The 12,023-nt window shown below is 48.8% G+C and overlaps 1 protein-coding gene across 4 annotated transcripts in view; it reads left to right on the forward strand.

Annotated features, from left to right (window-relative positions):
• Positions 1-12,023, forward strand: part of LOC149304465 (uncharacterized) — an 80,974-nt gene that overhangs the window by 67,199 nt on the left and 1,752 nt on the right. The window contains exons 2-4 of one of the 4 annotated variants that reach the window (XM_089479027.1): positions 7,788-8,032; positions 8,139-8,204; positions 9,745-9,967. In XM_089479027.1, coding sequence (XP_089335153.1) covers positions 9,760-9,967 — 208 coding nt within the window. In that variant the 5' untranslated portion in view covers positions 7,788-8,032; positions 8,139-8,204; positions 9,745-9,759. Of the gene's footprint in view, positions 1-7,787; positions 8,037-8,138; positions 8,205-8,428; positions 8,590-9,744; positions 9,968-12,023 lie in introns of those variants that run through there. The other 3 variants (XM_089479029.1, XM_089479030.1, XM_089479026.1) reach the window with 3 other exon arrangements.

Here is a 12,023-nt window from a genome sequence, read left to right on the forward strand (position 1 = left end):
GCCATCATGTCACCTCTTAACCTTCTCTTCTCCAGACTAAACATACCCAACTCCCTAAGCCGCTCCTTATAGGGCATCATTTCCAGACCGTCCATGTCTTTGTACCAAGGTAGTCAGAAGATGTACGGGATCCTTATGGTTCTGGCCTTGGGTACAAACATGTTATTTCATCTCTGAATCACCTTTAAATCATATAGATTTGTCATGATCCATGTTCTTAGATAGTAGGGGAGAGCAACGTATGTGATCTGTGGATTTCATCCTTCAGTCTGTGCGCAGAGCTCCAATACAGATGGGTCCAATATAAACACCATCTGGAGCCATAAGTATCTATGTATTTGATTGCATTTTTATGCTGAAGTGGCCAAGAAGAGTAAGAAATCTGTGGTTTTTATGTTCCAGGCCTTTTTTTATCAGCATGTTTTTTGACTTGAGCGCAATTTGGGGCGACCTGCCATAAAAACGATACGGGTTTGTGACAGTGCCTTGGACCCAGATTTTTGTGGCATGTGATTTTTACGATTCCCATACAAATGTGGTAAATGAGAGGATCCTCCCATATTAAAATCATATTTACCCATGGGATTCTGTACCTCCCAGATCCATGGTTTTGTGTTATGACGCCTCCATGGTTTTTCTGGTTCAGTGTTTGGATGCAAAACGATACATGATTTGCAATGCTTTCAAGGGGATCTTTTGTAAATATCATCTGGACGCCCGAGGATATCCGTCTTTTTATACCGCGAGGGTGCCAAAATGTATAACATATGTGATGTTTGTGGTTCATTCCCGGAAGCAAGATGACAAGCCTGGTTTGCTGGTGGTTTGGGTGGCATCCTTTGCAAAGTGCAATCACACCCCAAATCCACAAAACGGGGATACCTTTATCAGGCCAACCCCAATGCACAACGTGCGTTTTATTGTGCGCACAAAGCTGATGGGTGGGTCTAACGTAAAAACCATCTGGATCCATAAGGATCTATGTATAGGGTTCACATTTTTTGTGCCGAAGTGGCCAAGAAGAGTAAGAAATCTGTGATTTTCATGTTTCAGACCTTGTTTTATCAGTATGTTTTTTGACCTGAGCACAGTTTGGGGTGACCTGCTATTAAAACCATATGGATCTGCTATAAAAACTATATGGATCTGCTATAAAAACTATATGGATCTGTGCCTCAGACCCAATTTTTTGGGTATGCAATTTTTACACATTCGTTTTGTGCATTTTGGCTGACCCTGTTTTGTGGATGTTATTGTACTTTGCTACATAGCCGCCAACACGGCTATGGATCTCCTTTGCAAAAACCATGATGAGATCAGTCGGTTCCTCCCCGCTGCCATCCTTTGCGTGTCAAACGCAGACCGGATCCCTGAGTTATGGGAATCCCCTCCAGCATCTGGCAAGTTGTGCGTGTGTTTGTTGGCTTACCTTCCCTTGGGGTCAAGCCAGGCACCTTCCCCAGCCAGGGCTGATAATAGTAATAATGAGGGTTTGTTGTTGTTGTGGTTGTTGTTTGCTTTCAAGCCCTTTGGACATATGGCGACCCTAAGGCAAACCGAGCAGATAAGCCAAACCAGAAAGCTTGATTTATCTGTATTTCTTTTTTTCCTTTCATTTATTTTTAATACTAAACTGTATTAATAAAGAGCATTTAAAATACACGTTTGTTCGAAATAACTTCCCTTCCCTTTACCTTTCCATTTCCTTCTCTTTCTTTCCCTCTATCATCTCCTATCCCTTTCCTCCTTTCAACTTTCTCACTTTCCCATTCCCTTCTTATCTCCTTTACTCCTCCTCTCTTACTCCACTCTTTCACTCCCTTTTTCTTACCTTCTTCACCTTCTCCTACCTTCTACGCATTTATCTGTATATCTATAAGGAGATTTTGTCGTCGTACCGGAAAGGTATAACTTGTTTCCAGTAAGAAATATGGGGTCTTTCTATGTGTGTGTTGTGTGCCTTCAGTCGTTTCTAATGACAACCCTAAGCTGAACCCAGTGGCCTAAATACCTGAAATGCACCAGATCCTGGAAGCTAAGCAGGATCAGCCCTGGTTAGGATTTGTATGGGAGACCGGCAATGCATACCCAGTGCTGCAGGTTATATTTCAGAGGAAGGGCTAATGGGGTCACTGTGAGAACTAGTGGTTTGATGGACTCCGACTCCAGAGACCAGGGTTTGATTCCCAACTCGGCTATGGAAACTCACTGGGCGATTCTGGGTGGGTCACACTCTCTCAGCCTCCAGGGGAAGGCGACGGCAAACACTCCCTGAAGAAACCCTGTGATGAGGTTGCCACAGGGTAGGGAAAACGACTCGAAGGCACACAACAACAACAAATAGTAAGTCGACAGGCCACTTGAAGGCACATCCACCCGCAGGGTCAGGGTGGCCAGATGTCCTCATTGCAAGAGAGGATAAGGCTCTGCAAAATGTAGAATCATAGGATCATAGAGTTGGAAGAGACCCCAAGGGCCATCCAGTCCAACCCCTTGCCATGCAGGAACTCTCAATCAAAGCATCCCCATTGAGTCATTGACAGATGGCCATCCAGCCTCTGCTTAAAGGCCTCCAAGGAAGGAGACTCCACTACACTCTGAGGAAAGAGTGTGTTCCACTGTCGAACAGCCCTTACTCTCAGGAGGTTCTTTTCCTGGAGCTTGCATCCATTGTTCCATTGGGTCTTGTTCTCTGGAGCAGCAGAAAACAAGCTTGCTCCCTCCTCAATATGACATCCCTTCAAGTATTTAAACAGGGCTCTCATCAGATCCCCTCTTAACCTTCTCTTCTCCAGGCTAAACATCCCCAGCTCCCTCAGTCTCTCCTCATAGGGCTTCATGGTTTCCAGGCCCTTCGCCATTTTAGTCTCCCTCCTTTGGACACATGGCTCCAGTTTCTCAACGTCCTTTTTGAATTGTGGGGCCCAGAACTGGACACAGTCTTCCAAGTGAGGCCTGACCAAGGCAGAACAGAGGGGCACTAGGTATTCGAGAGCAGTATGGGCCACATCCCAAACAAAGCCAAAACACTCGTCTCCATGCTTCTCGGTCATGTGCCAAATGGGAGGCCATTTTGGCATTTCCTCCTGGACCAAAGGTTGAAGCGTAGAGTGCGTCCTGGAAAAGGAGGACAAGGCACTAAAACACCGGCACCGGCATAAAGAACTAAATTGAAAATTAATTTAAAGTAAGTTTTTAAAAATGTAAAATAGGCAAGATTTGGAATAAAAAATAGGCAGGAGGTTGAAATGTAGGACAAGATTTTGTGACGTAGAGGGGATTTGGTCTAAGGCTGAGAGAGTGTGGCTTGCCCAGAGGGGAGTGGGTTTACTCTGGGGGAAGTTTGGGATCTGAGTCCTGAGTTCGAGTTCTCCTCAGCTTTGCTGCCTCTGTTCCAGCCTCGAGGGGCGGTGACGTCATCGCCGCTGTCACTGGGCAAACTCGCCCTTTGCTGCAAAACCCAAGCGAGGATGGAAGCCTGACTCATGGCCCTGGCACCGCGCATGCGCCGCCCGGGCTTCCATCCCTTTCCACATAAACAGCCAGTGACGTCAGCGCCAGGTTGAAGAAGAGGCAGAGCTGGGCGGGTCCGGCGCGCGGCAGAGACAGCGGCGGGAATGGCTCCTCCGCTTTCTTCCCCCGCCCCCTGCCTCCTCGCGCTCCCATTGGGCGCCGCGCGCCTGCCCGTCCCGGCGACGGAGCGCTGATTGGCCCCGACGAGCTTCGGCTCATCCAATCACGGCCCGAGCCGGGAGCCTTGGCTCCTCCTCCCCTGGAGAGGAGGGGGTTGAGGAGGAGGAGGATGACCCTGGCGTTCTAACAGCCTAATAGGGAAAGGGAGGCACTCTTGGCATGCTCAGGAGCACTCTTTTCATGAGGAGGAAAGGAAGGAGCCCTGCAATAAGGCAACTGCAGCCCAGTTGTCTCCCCCCTGCCTCCCAAGAGGCCAGGGTTCATATCCCTACTGGGCTGTGGAAGCCCAGCTGGTGACTTTAGGCAAGTCACACTCTCTCAGCCTCACAGGAATCATCATAGAATCATAAAGCTGGAAGAGACCCCCAAGGACCCTCACCCAGTATGAACCCCATTCTGCCATGCAGGGACTCTCAATCACAGCATCCCCATTGACAGATGGCCATCCAGCCTCTGTTTAAAGGCCTCCAAAGAAGGAGAGGTCTTCTGCTCTTCAAGGCAGCTCTTACTCTCAGGAAGACAAAGGCGAAACTCCTCTGGACAATTCTTGCTAAGGTTTTGCTTAGGGTTGCCTTGAGTTCACACAACACTCAGTGGCCAAGTCACACTCTCTCAGCCTCAGAGGAAGGCAAAGTCGAACCCCATCCGAACAAACCTGGCCAAGAACATCCCACCATAGGTTTGCCTTAAGATGTGCTCAGCACCTAGTGACTTGTGCAACACTCTCTCAGCCTCAGGGCCTGAGACCAAACCCTTGGTCCTCACCCTCATGAAACTGCACCAGCCAGTCCCCATCGCTGACCATCGCTGGCACAAAATGTCCTCTCCTCTAATTCCCTACGGGCCCAAACAGACAGGCCAAAACAAAGCTGCTTTGGGTCACTTTGGAGGTACGCTGTTTAAATGCTGCATGCATCCTAAGTGGGCCAAAGCCATGCCAAAGCCATGCTCCAGCGTAGCTTTGGCGCACCTTCTGGCCTCTTAAGATGCGTGTGTCATTTAAACAGCATAACTCCAAAGTGACCCGAAGCACCTTTATTTTGGCTTGTCTGTTTGGGTCGGTAGTTGGAAGAGACCCCAAAGGCCATCCAGTGGAACCCCATTCTGCCATGCAAGGACTCACCATCAAAGCACACTGTACACATGTCCATCCATTTGAAAACCTCCAAAGGAGGAGACTCCACTACTCCACTACTCTCCCAGGAGATGCCCACCTGCCAAGGCAAGGCATCTCAGCCAAGGCAAGGCAAACATCCCCCCTCTTTCTCCCTCTCTTCTCTCTCCTGTTTTACTGCCCAGATGACCCACTGACCCACAGAGCCCAGGACAGAGGCCCTGCAATGGGAAAGAGGCCCCACTGCCCTAGATCGCCCCTCCTTTCCTCCCCACAAACACAGTGGAGGCTCAGCTGATGCTGGGAATTCCCCAGCAGAGGTCTTGGCCTCTCTTAACAAAGGCTGCCCAGCTCTGCCTTCCAGCAAAAACTCCTCTTTGCTACCATCTCCTTGCTCCCTTGGACTAAGGAGGACTGAATGAAAGATCCAAGCCATGCCCTGCCTGGCTGACTGCAAAGGAAGGGGGCAAAGGTCCATGATGATGATGATGATGTTATTTATATACCACCTAAGATCATTAGAGCCAGCATAGTGCCCACCTTGAGTCCCTATGTTGGGAGAAACAAAATAATAATCATAATAACAATAGCATAGTGCAGTGGGTTTGAGCATTGGACTATGACTCTGGAGACCAGGGTTCGAATTTTGCTTATCCGTAGGCGAATGTGCAGGAACACCACTTCTGCTCAAAAGCCAGGCTATGAGAACCAGCGTAGCGCAATGGTTTTAAGCACTGGACTACGACTCTGGAATACAAAGTTCGAATTCCCGCTCGGCCATGGCACCAATCTTGTCAAGAAAGCTCCCATGATAGAGTAGCAATAAGTCAGAAGTGACTTGAAGGCGTGCGAAGGTGTGCAATGAGCGTGCAAAGGCTCATAATGCAGGTAGCTGAGTGGAGCTTGGGAGATCTTGCAAAAAGGAGGACGTGAGGTTATGGTAACACAACTCTGGGAGCGTTAGGTCCAAGGTGTGGTGCTGGATTGAATCCAGCACAACAGATAGATGGAGAGAGGACCTCGAGTGCAAGAAATCAGTTTCCAGTCTGGACTACCGCAATGCGCTCTGTGTGGGGCTGTCCTTGAAGGCATCCCGAAAAGTCAGGTGGTTGGGAAGACATTAAAATATCAGACGAAAGGATCAGACTAAAGGACTGTTTGGATCAGACTAAAGGATTGTACAGTCTAACATCCAGTCAATCAGTTATCCACAGGCATCTTGTAAGCAGGACATGAGTGTAACTGTGCACTCCATGTTGCATTTCAGGTTGAGCACTCCTCTAGGCATTTGTAGGTCCTCCAGTATGATTCAACAATCACCTTTTAGCAGACATTGACCATAGAGTTGCACTGGAGGACCTTTGGCAGATATTGATCATATAGTTGCACTGGATAACCTGGAGATCCCTAGAGAGGTAAAAAGAATGGGGTTTTTCATTTGGGACTCTTTCACCCCGAACCCCAACAAATGTGGAGGGACCACTGTATTTCCATAATCTGCACAGAGGAAGGGAAACTTTGCGCAGAGTCTAATGCATGGCTTTGTTATTTGCACTGATTTGGGACAGTCTGTATCACTGCTGCAGTGTTACTGGAATCACATTTTCAGGAGAGCATGAAAAGCATGCAGAAAGCACATCTGGCAAAGAGTCATATTTGTGCCGAATTCTGTCTTTTGTGCAGCCTGATTTTCTGCAATGTTTTCATAAACAGAAATAAAAGGTTCTTCATTTGTTTCTCAAACGGTGCAGAGATGAGGAATGTTTACCTCCTTGTCATAGCAACATCCGTTCCTTTTTATTATCTCTCATCCATTCCCAGCTTCTGCATCAATAGTAATATTGTAATATTTATTTCTGTAGAGAGATCTTGGAGCACCTTTGAGACTTACTGAGCTTTGCTAGACTTCAGTCTATTTCCTCAGATGCATGTAGTCTATATATCTGTATGCATCTGAGGAAGCAGACTGCAACCTAGGAAAGCACATGCCGCCAACTTCTTTCTTTCAGTGAGTCTTAGAGGTGCTCCAAGATCTCTCTCCAAACTGATTTGGAAATCCCCAAATATCCTCCCATTCGGAGCATGACTAAGACGCATGGATGTATATTACCTTTGATTTAGCATGGAGAGAGATCTTGTAGCGCCTCTGGGACTAATTGAAAGAAAGAAGTTGGCAGCAGCAGCTTTCCTAGACTAAAGCCTACAATACCTACATCCATCTAAAGCCCAAATACATCTGAGGAAGTAAACTGGAGTCTAGGAAAGCACATGCTGCCAACCTCTTTCTTTCAGTGAGTCTCAAAGGGGCTACAAGAGCTCTCTCCATACTGATTCCACAGACTGACATGGCTATTATGTCTTTGAATGCCACCTGGTACAATGAGTTGGGGCACACTAAAACAAATGACAGTACTTGCCCACAGGGGAACCATACTTGCCCATAGGGAATCATTGGAGGATACTTGCCCATAGGAAGCACTGGGAAAGTTTTCAATGTTTCCCTATGGGCAAGCATTCCCTTATGATTCCCTATGGACACGTATTCCAATATGATTCCCTATGGTCAAGCATTCCCCTATGATTCCCTATGGGCAGTTATTCCCTTATGGTCTCCCTATGGGCAATCATTCCCTTAAGTTACCCTATGGAGAAACATTCCTTTATATCTCCCTATGGAGAAGCATTCCCTTATGTCTCCCTATAGAGAAACATTCCTTTATATCTCCCTATGGAGAAGCATTCCCTATGGTTCCCTATGGAGAAGCATTCCCTATGATTCCCTATGGACAACCATTCCCTTATGATTCCCTATACAGTATAGCCAAGTACTGTTATTTGTTTTCAGTGCCCTCCTATTTGTGTTTGCCATCGTGTTGCAATGGCGACTCTTTTCTGTTTGGATCCTTAGCATTGCACATTATTATTATTATTATTGTTATTATTATTCTATTTTCCCTCCCTCCCCTCTCTCTCTTCCCAGACCTACAACAACAACAACAACAACAACACGCGGTGGATGTTTTCATTCGCCGAGCCACGCTGCGCTGTGGGTTCGGATCCGGGGGAAAGTCAGGAGGAGGAGGAGCGAGCAATGATGTCTCTAAGCAAAGCAAGGCCAGAGGAGCAGCTCTGCAAAAGAGGAGGAGGAGGAGGAGGAGGCGGTGGTACGAGCTGCCAGCCTTCCTCCCCATTGGCTCCCAAGGACCACAACTTCCACGCCTGGTAGTAAGTAAGTCGAGGGGTGGGTGGGTGTGTGCTGCTTGGGCGCATGCATGTGCATGTGGGCGAGGGTGAGAAGAACTGGATCTCTCTCCTTCTATCTCCATCCCAGCCTCAGTGGTCCCCCTCCAGCGAATGGGACCAAGCCTTGCAGGAAGAGAGCCTTGCATCTTTGGAGGTGGGTGGGCTTTTTGTGTTACTGGATTGTTTTTGCTTTGGAAGGTTTGGGGGGGGGTCTCCTTTGCAAAAGAAGGGTGGGTCGAGTCCGGTTGCACAAGCCCCAACTTGCCTGCAGAGAAATGAAAGGGGCGGTGACGTCACGCGGGGGCGTGGCTTGCCCGGGCTCAGCTGCTGCTGCTGCTGCTGCTGCTGCTGACTCCGCCGCGCGCCACTTGCAGCGCGATCTGCAGCAAGAGCAGCAGCAGCAGCAGCACCTTAGTCCTTGGCTCTGCTTCGCTTTGCTTTGGCTTCGCCTTAACCGCCGCATCCCTCGCCAGTCGGTCGCAGAGCCCTGCTGCCCCCCAGCGCCCCCGAACCGCCCCCGGAGGGTTCATGCAGCTGCAGTAAGTGCCCCAGCAGCTGGAAAGGAAAGGGGAAGAGGCGATCGTCCTTGGGAAGGATTCGAACTCAGGGCTGGGGGAAGGTTTGGGGGGGAAGCACGTGGGCAAGGGACAGGATGCCCACAGGGGCTCCTCCTTTCTTCCTGGACGGGTCCTAGGTCCTGTGAGGGGTTCCCAAAATAGTGCTTGTATGGATTTGGTTGTGTCCTCCAGTTCTGGCTTGGATCCGGGCACAAAAAATAGTGTTTGAATGGATTTGGTTGTGTCCTCCATTTTTTATCCTAGAAAGTCCTCCATTTCTTTCTTGGATCTGGGAAGGATTCCAAAATTAGTGCTTGCATGGATTTGGTTGTGTCCTCCATTCCCGCCTTCGCTCCAGGAAGGATTCCAAAAATAGTGCTTTTTTTGGATATTGATTTGGTTGTGTCCTCCATTTTGCCCCTGGGAGGTCCTCCATTTCTTGGATCCGGGAGGGATTCCAAAAATAGTGCTTTTATGGATTTGGTTGTGTCCTCTATTTTTTTCCTGGGAGGTCCTCCATTTTCTCCTTCCGGGAGGGATCCCAAAAGTTCCTCCCATTTTTGAGCAGGACTCCGGAGCATGCATTTACATTTTTAGGAGTGGCTTTTTAAAAAAAAAAAATAATAATGTCCTCCATTTTCCTGGATAGTCCTCCATTTCAGCCCTGGGTCCAGGAGGGATTCCAAACTACCCTCCGTTTCTGAGTGAGAAGCATGCCCATTTCTAGAAGTGTATTGAGCTTTCCTTTGGCCATGTCCTCCATTCTTACAGTGCCGTGTCCTCCTTGGCGCTTAGGGACCTCTGCTCCAGGGTGACCAGAGGTGTCCTCCTTTCCCAAGAGAAGTCCTCTATGTCAACCTTCTCTCCAAGAGGAATTCTAAAATGTCCTGCTTTTGGAGCGTTCATTTGCAGCTTTGATTTGGTTAGATCCTCCTGTTTTTCAGGAAGGTCCTCCATTTCAAGGTACCTTGTCCTCCCATGTAGTTAGGACACCTGGGCACAGATCGGAGTGGGGCACTTCCCTTCTCTCTCCAGCCCGATCCATCTTCCCCTGTTTACGAGTCCCCAGTTCTGGGTTCGAGTCCTGCCCTTGAATGCTCGCTTAGCCCTCCTGACCGTCTCCTTTCCCTCCGGCAGATCCCCCCGAGTGCCATGGCCAGACCACTGCAGGACGGGAGCCGCCGCACCGAGCCGACAGCCGCTGCTGCTGTGTCCGGGAGCCCAGCCTTCCCTCTGGGGGGGACGGTGGCCCTGCCGCCCACCTTCTGCCGGAGCCCACGCCCCTGGACGCCCCGGCTGAACGGAGGAAGGGGACCCTGCGGACCCAGCCCAGCCCCGGACAACGGCAGCCTCCACCCCGGTGAGTGAGAGAGAGTGGCACTGGGGGGCATTTACACCTGTGTTTCCCTTTGCAATCCATTCCCTTCCCTCCATCTGGGATGTCGAAACGGTCTCTGCCCATGTACAGAGTGTCCCATCTCCAACTGCTTATCACCCCACACTGTTTGGATGACATTGGGTGGGACGCCTGGTTTTCCCTTTGCAATCCGTTCCCTTCTGCCCATCTAGGATGTCAAAAGGGTTAGGGCACTATCATGCCACTCTATTATGCCACCTTGAGCTCAATATTGGGAGGAAGGATTTACAACAACAACAACAACAACCACTATTATTATTATTATTATTATTATTATTATTATTATTATTATTATCAGGGCTGCCCCCTGTGGAATCTTGAGATTTGCAGTTGAGGGAGGGATATCCTGGGACTTTACATTTGAGGGAGGGCGTTGAACAGTCTATTAGGAGTCCCTAAACTACAAACCCCAGCATCCCACAGGAGGGAGTTAAAAGTGGAATAATAGTACTACAACAGGGTGTTCAAAATGGAGGCAGGACAAAGCATGGAGGCAACTTTTGAGGCGGGTTAAGAAGCTCCACGCTGCAGTTTTGTGCATCTTCAATTGTGGTGGGTCAGGACTGTCTCAGATTTTGTTCTCAGTCACTTTCTGGCCAGGAAAGGGTTAACTTGGGCTTGGGGGACAGAGTGCCAATTCCTGGGTTAGCATTCCCCTCCTCGGAGAGGACCCCAACACCAAGGATGCCCAAGCCTTGGCTTTTGTCTTCAGCCATGGAGGCTGGAAAGTGCACCCACCTGCCCACCCCAGCTTCTGCCCAGCCCATAAGCCACCAGCAAGACCATGTGGAGTCCTGAAGGGGACGATGGGAGTCCCTCCTCTTTTGCTGTAAATCCCACCCACTGCCCTTTTGCACCACCACACTTGGTGGCATTAAAAGAGAGAATCACCCTTCCCTAGTTCCAAGGGGGCATTGGTAGAAAAAGAAGGGGAGCACTTGGGGGAGACACTACCCGAGCAAAGGTGTACCAGAAAAGCAAAACCACTGGTCCTGTGGGAGACACACTGTCCCATGCATAACACCTTCCAGAAGATGCATAGTGTGTGAGACTAAAGCACAGGTGGGCAGGTGGGCGCATGAGAACTAAGGCTGCCAGGTTTTCCAAACAGCAATAAAAAACCAGAATTCATGCCCTGTGGATCCAGTAATTCACTTTTTTTCTGGATAAATCCACATTCTCCAAACATAGAAGATTATCAGATGATAGGACAGGAGCGAAGTGCAATGCTCCCATCCTAATCGCACAACTGCGCGAAGATTGTCAGATGATGTCGCAATTATCCCGTGATTATCCAGTCAATGAAGAGGAATTATCCCATCATTTATCTCCATTTCTTAATAACAGGATAACCCGTTAATACTGAAGTGATGGGACAATTCCTCTTGATTGATGGAATGGATAAACATGGGATAAGCCCCATGTGTCTCATAATCTTTGCACAATCACGCAATGAGGATGGAAGCATGGTGCGCTTCGTTCCTGTGCTTCTTCTGTCATTACCCCCCCATCTGATAATCTCCATAGTTACATGATGCATTGAAAAGTCTTGAAAATCCATATTTGATTTCTATAGTTACATGATGTACTGCCTGAAAATCCATATTGGATTGCTTTTTGGGTGTGCACCAACAACCTTGACCACTATGATGCCATTTCAAAGTCACCTGTATCTCAGATATGGTCATAATTACAGAATATCCGGTTACTCACATGCCCCAAAATATGGGTATTTTTGGAGTCTTGTTGAGTCTGAATAGGGGCAGGGTTTCTGGCCCTCAGATAAGGGATGCTCCTTAAGGAACGAATCACTTGGCAACCCAAGTGCAAGTCGACACCCAGAGGGATGCTGAGATCTGTCTGGGAAAGAAACCCCAGATCAGGACAGACAGACAGAGCTGTTCTGTGGCCTGAAATGATCTCTCAGCTGCAACAGGCTGCAGTTACCAAGGAGACAGGAAACGTCTCTCTTCTTCCCCATTGCCACCACTCCCCCCTC

Source organism: Sceloporus occidentalis, unplaced genomic scaffold (genome assembly GCF_023333645.1).
Source record: "Sceloporus occidentalis isolate IW3139 unplaced genomic scaffold, rSceOcc1.0.p SCAF_13, whole genome shotgun sequence".
In the NCBI taxonomy this organism is placed as follows: domain Eukaryota; kingdom Metazoa; phylum Chordata; class Lepidosauria; order Squamata; family Phrynosomatidae; genus Sceloporus; species Sceloporus occidentalis.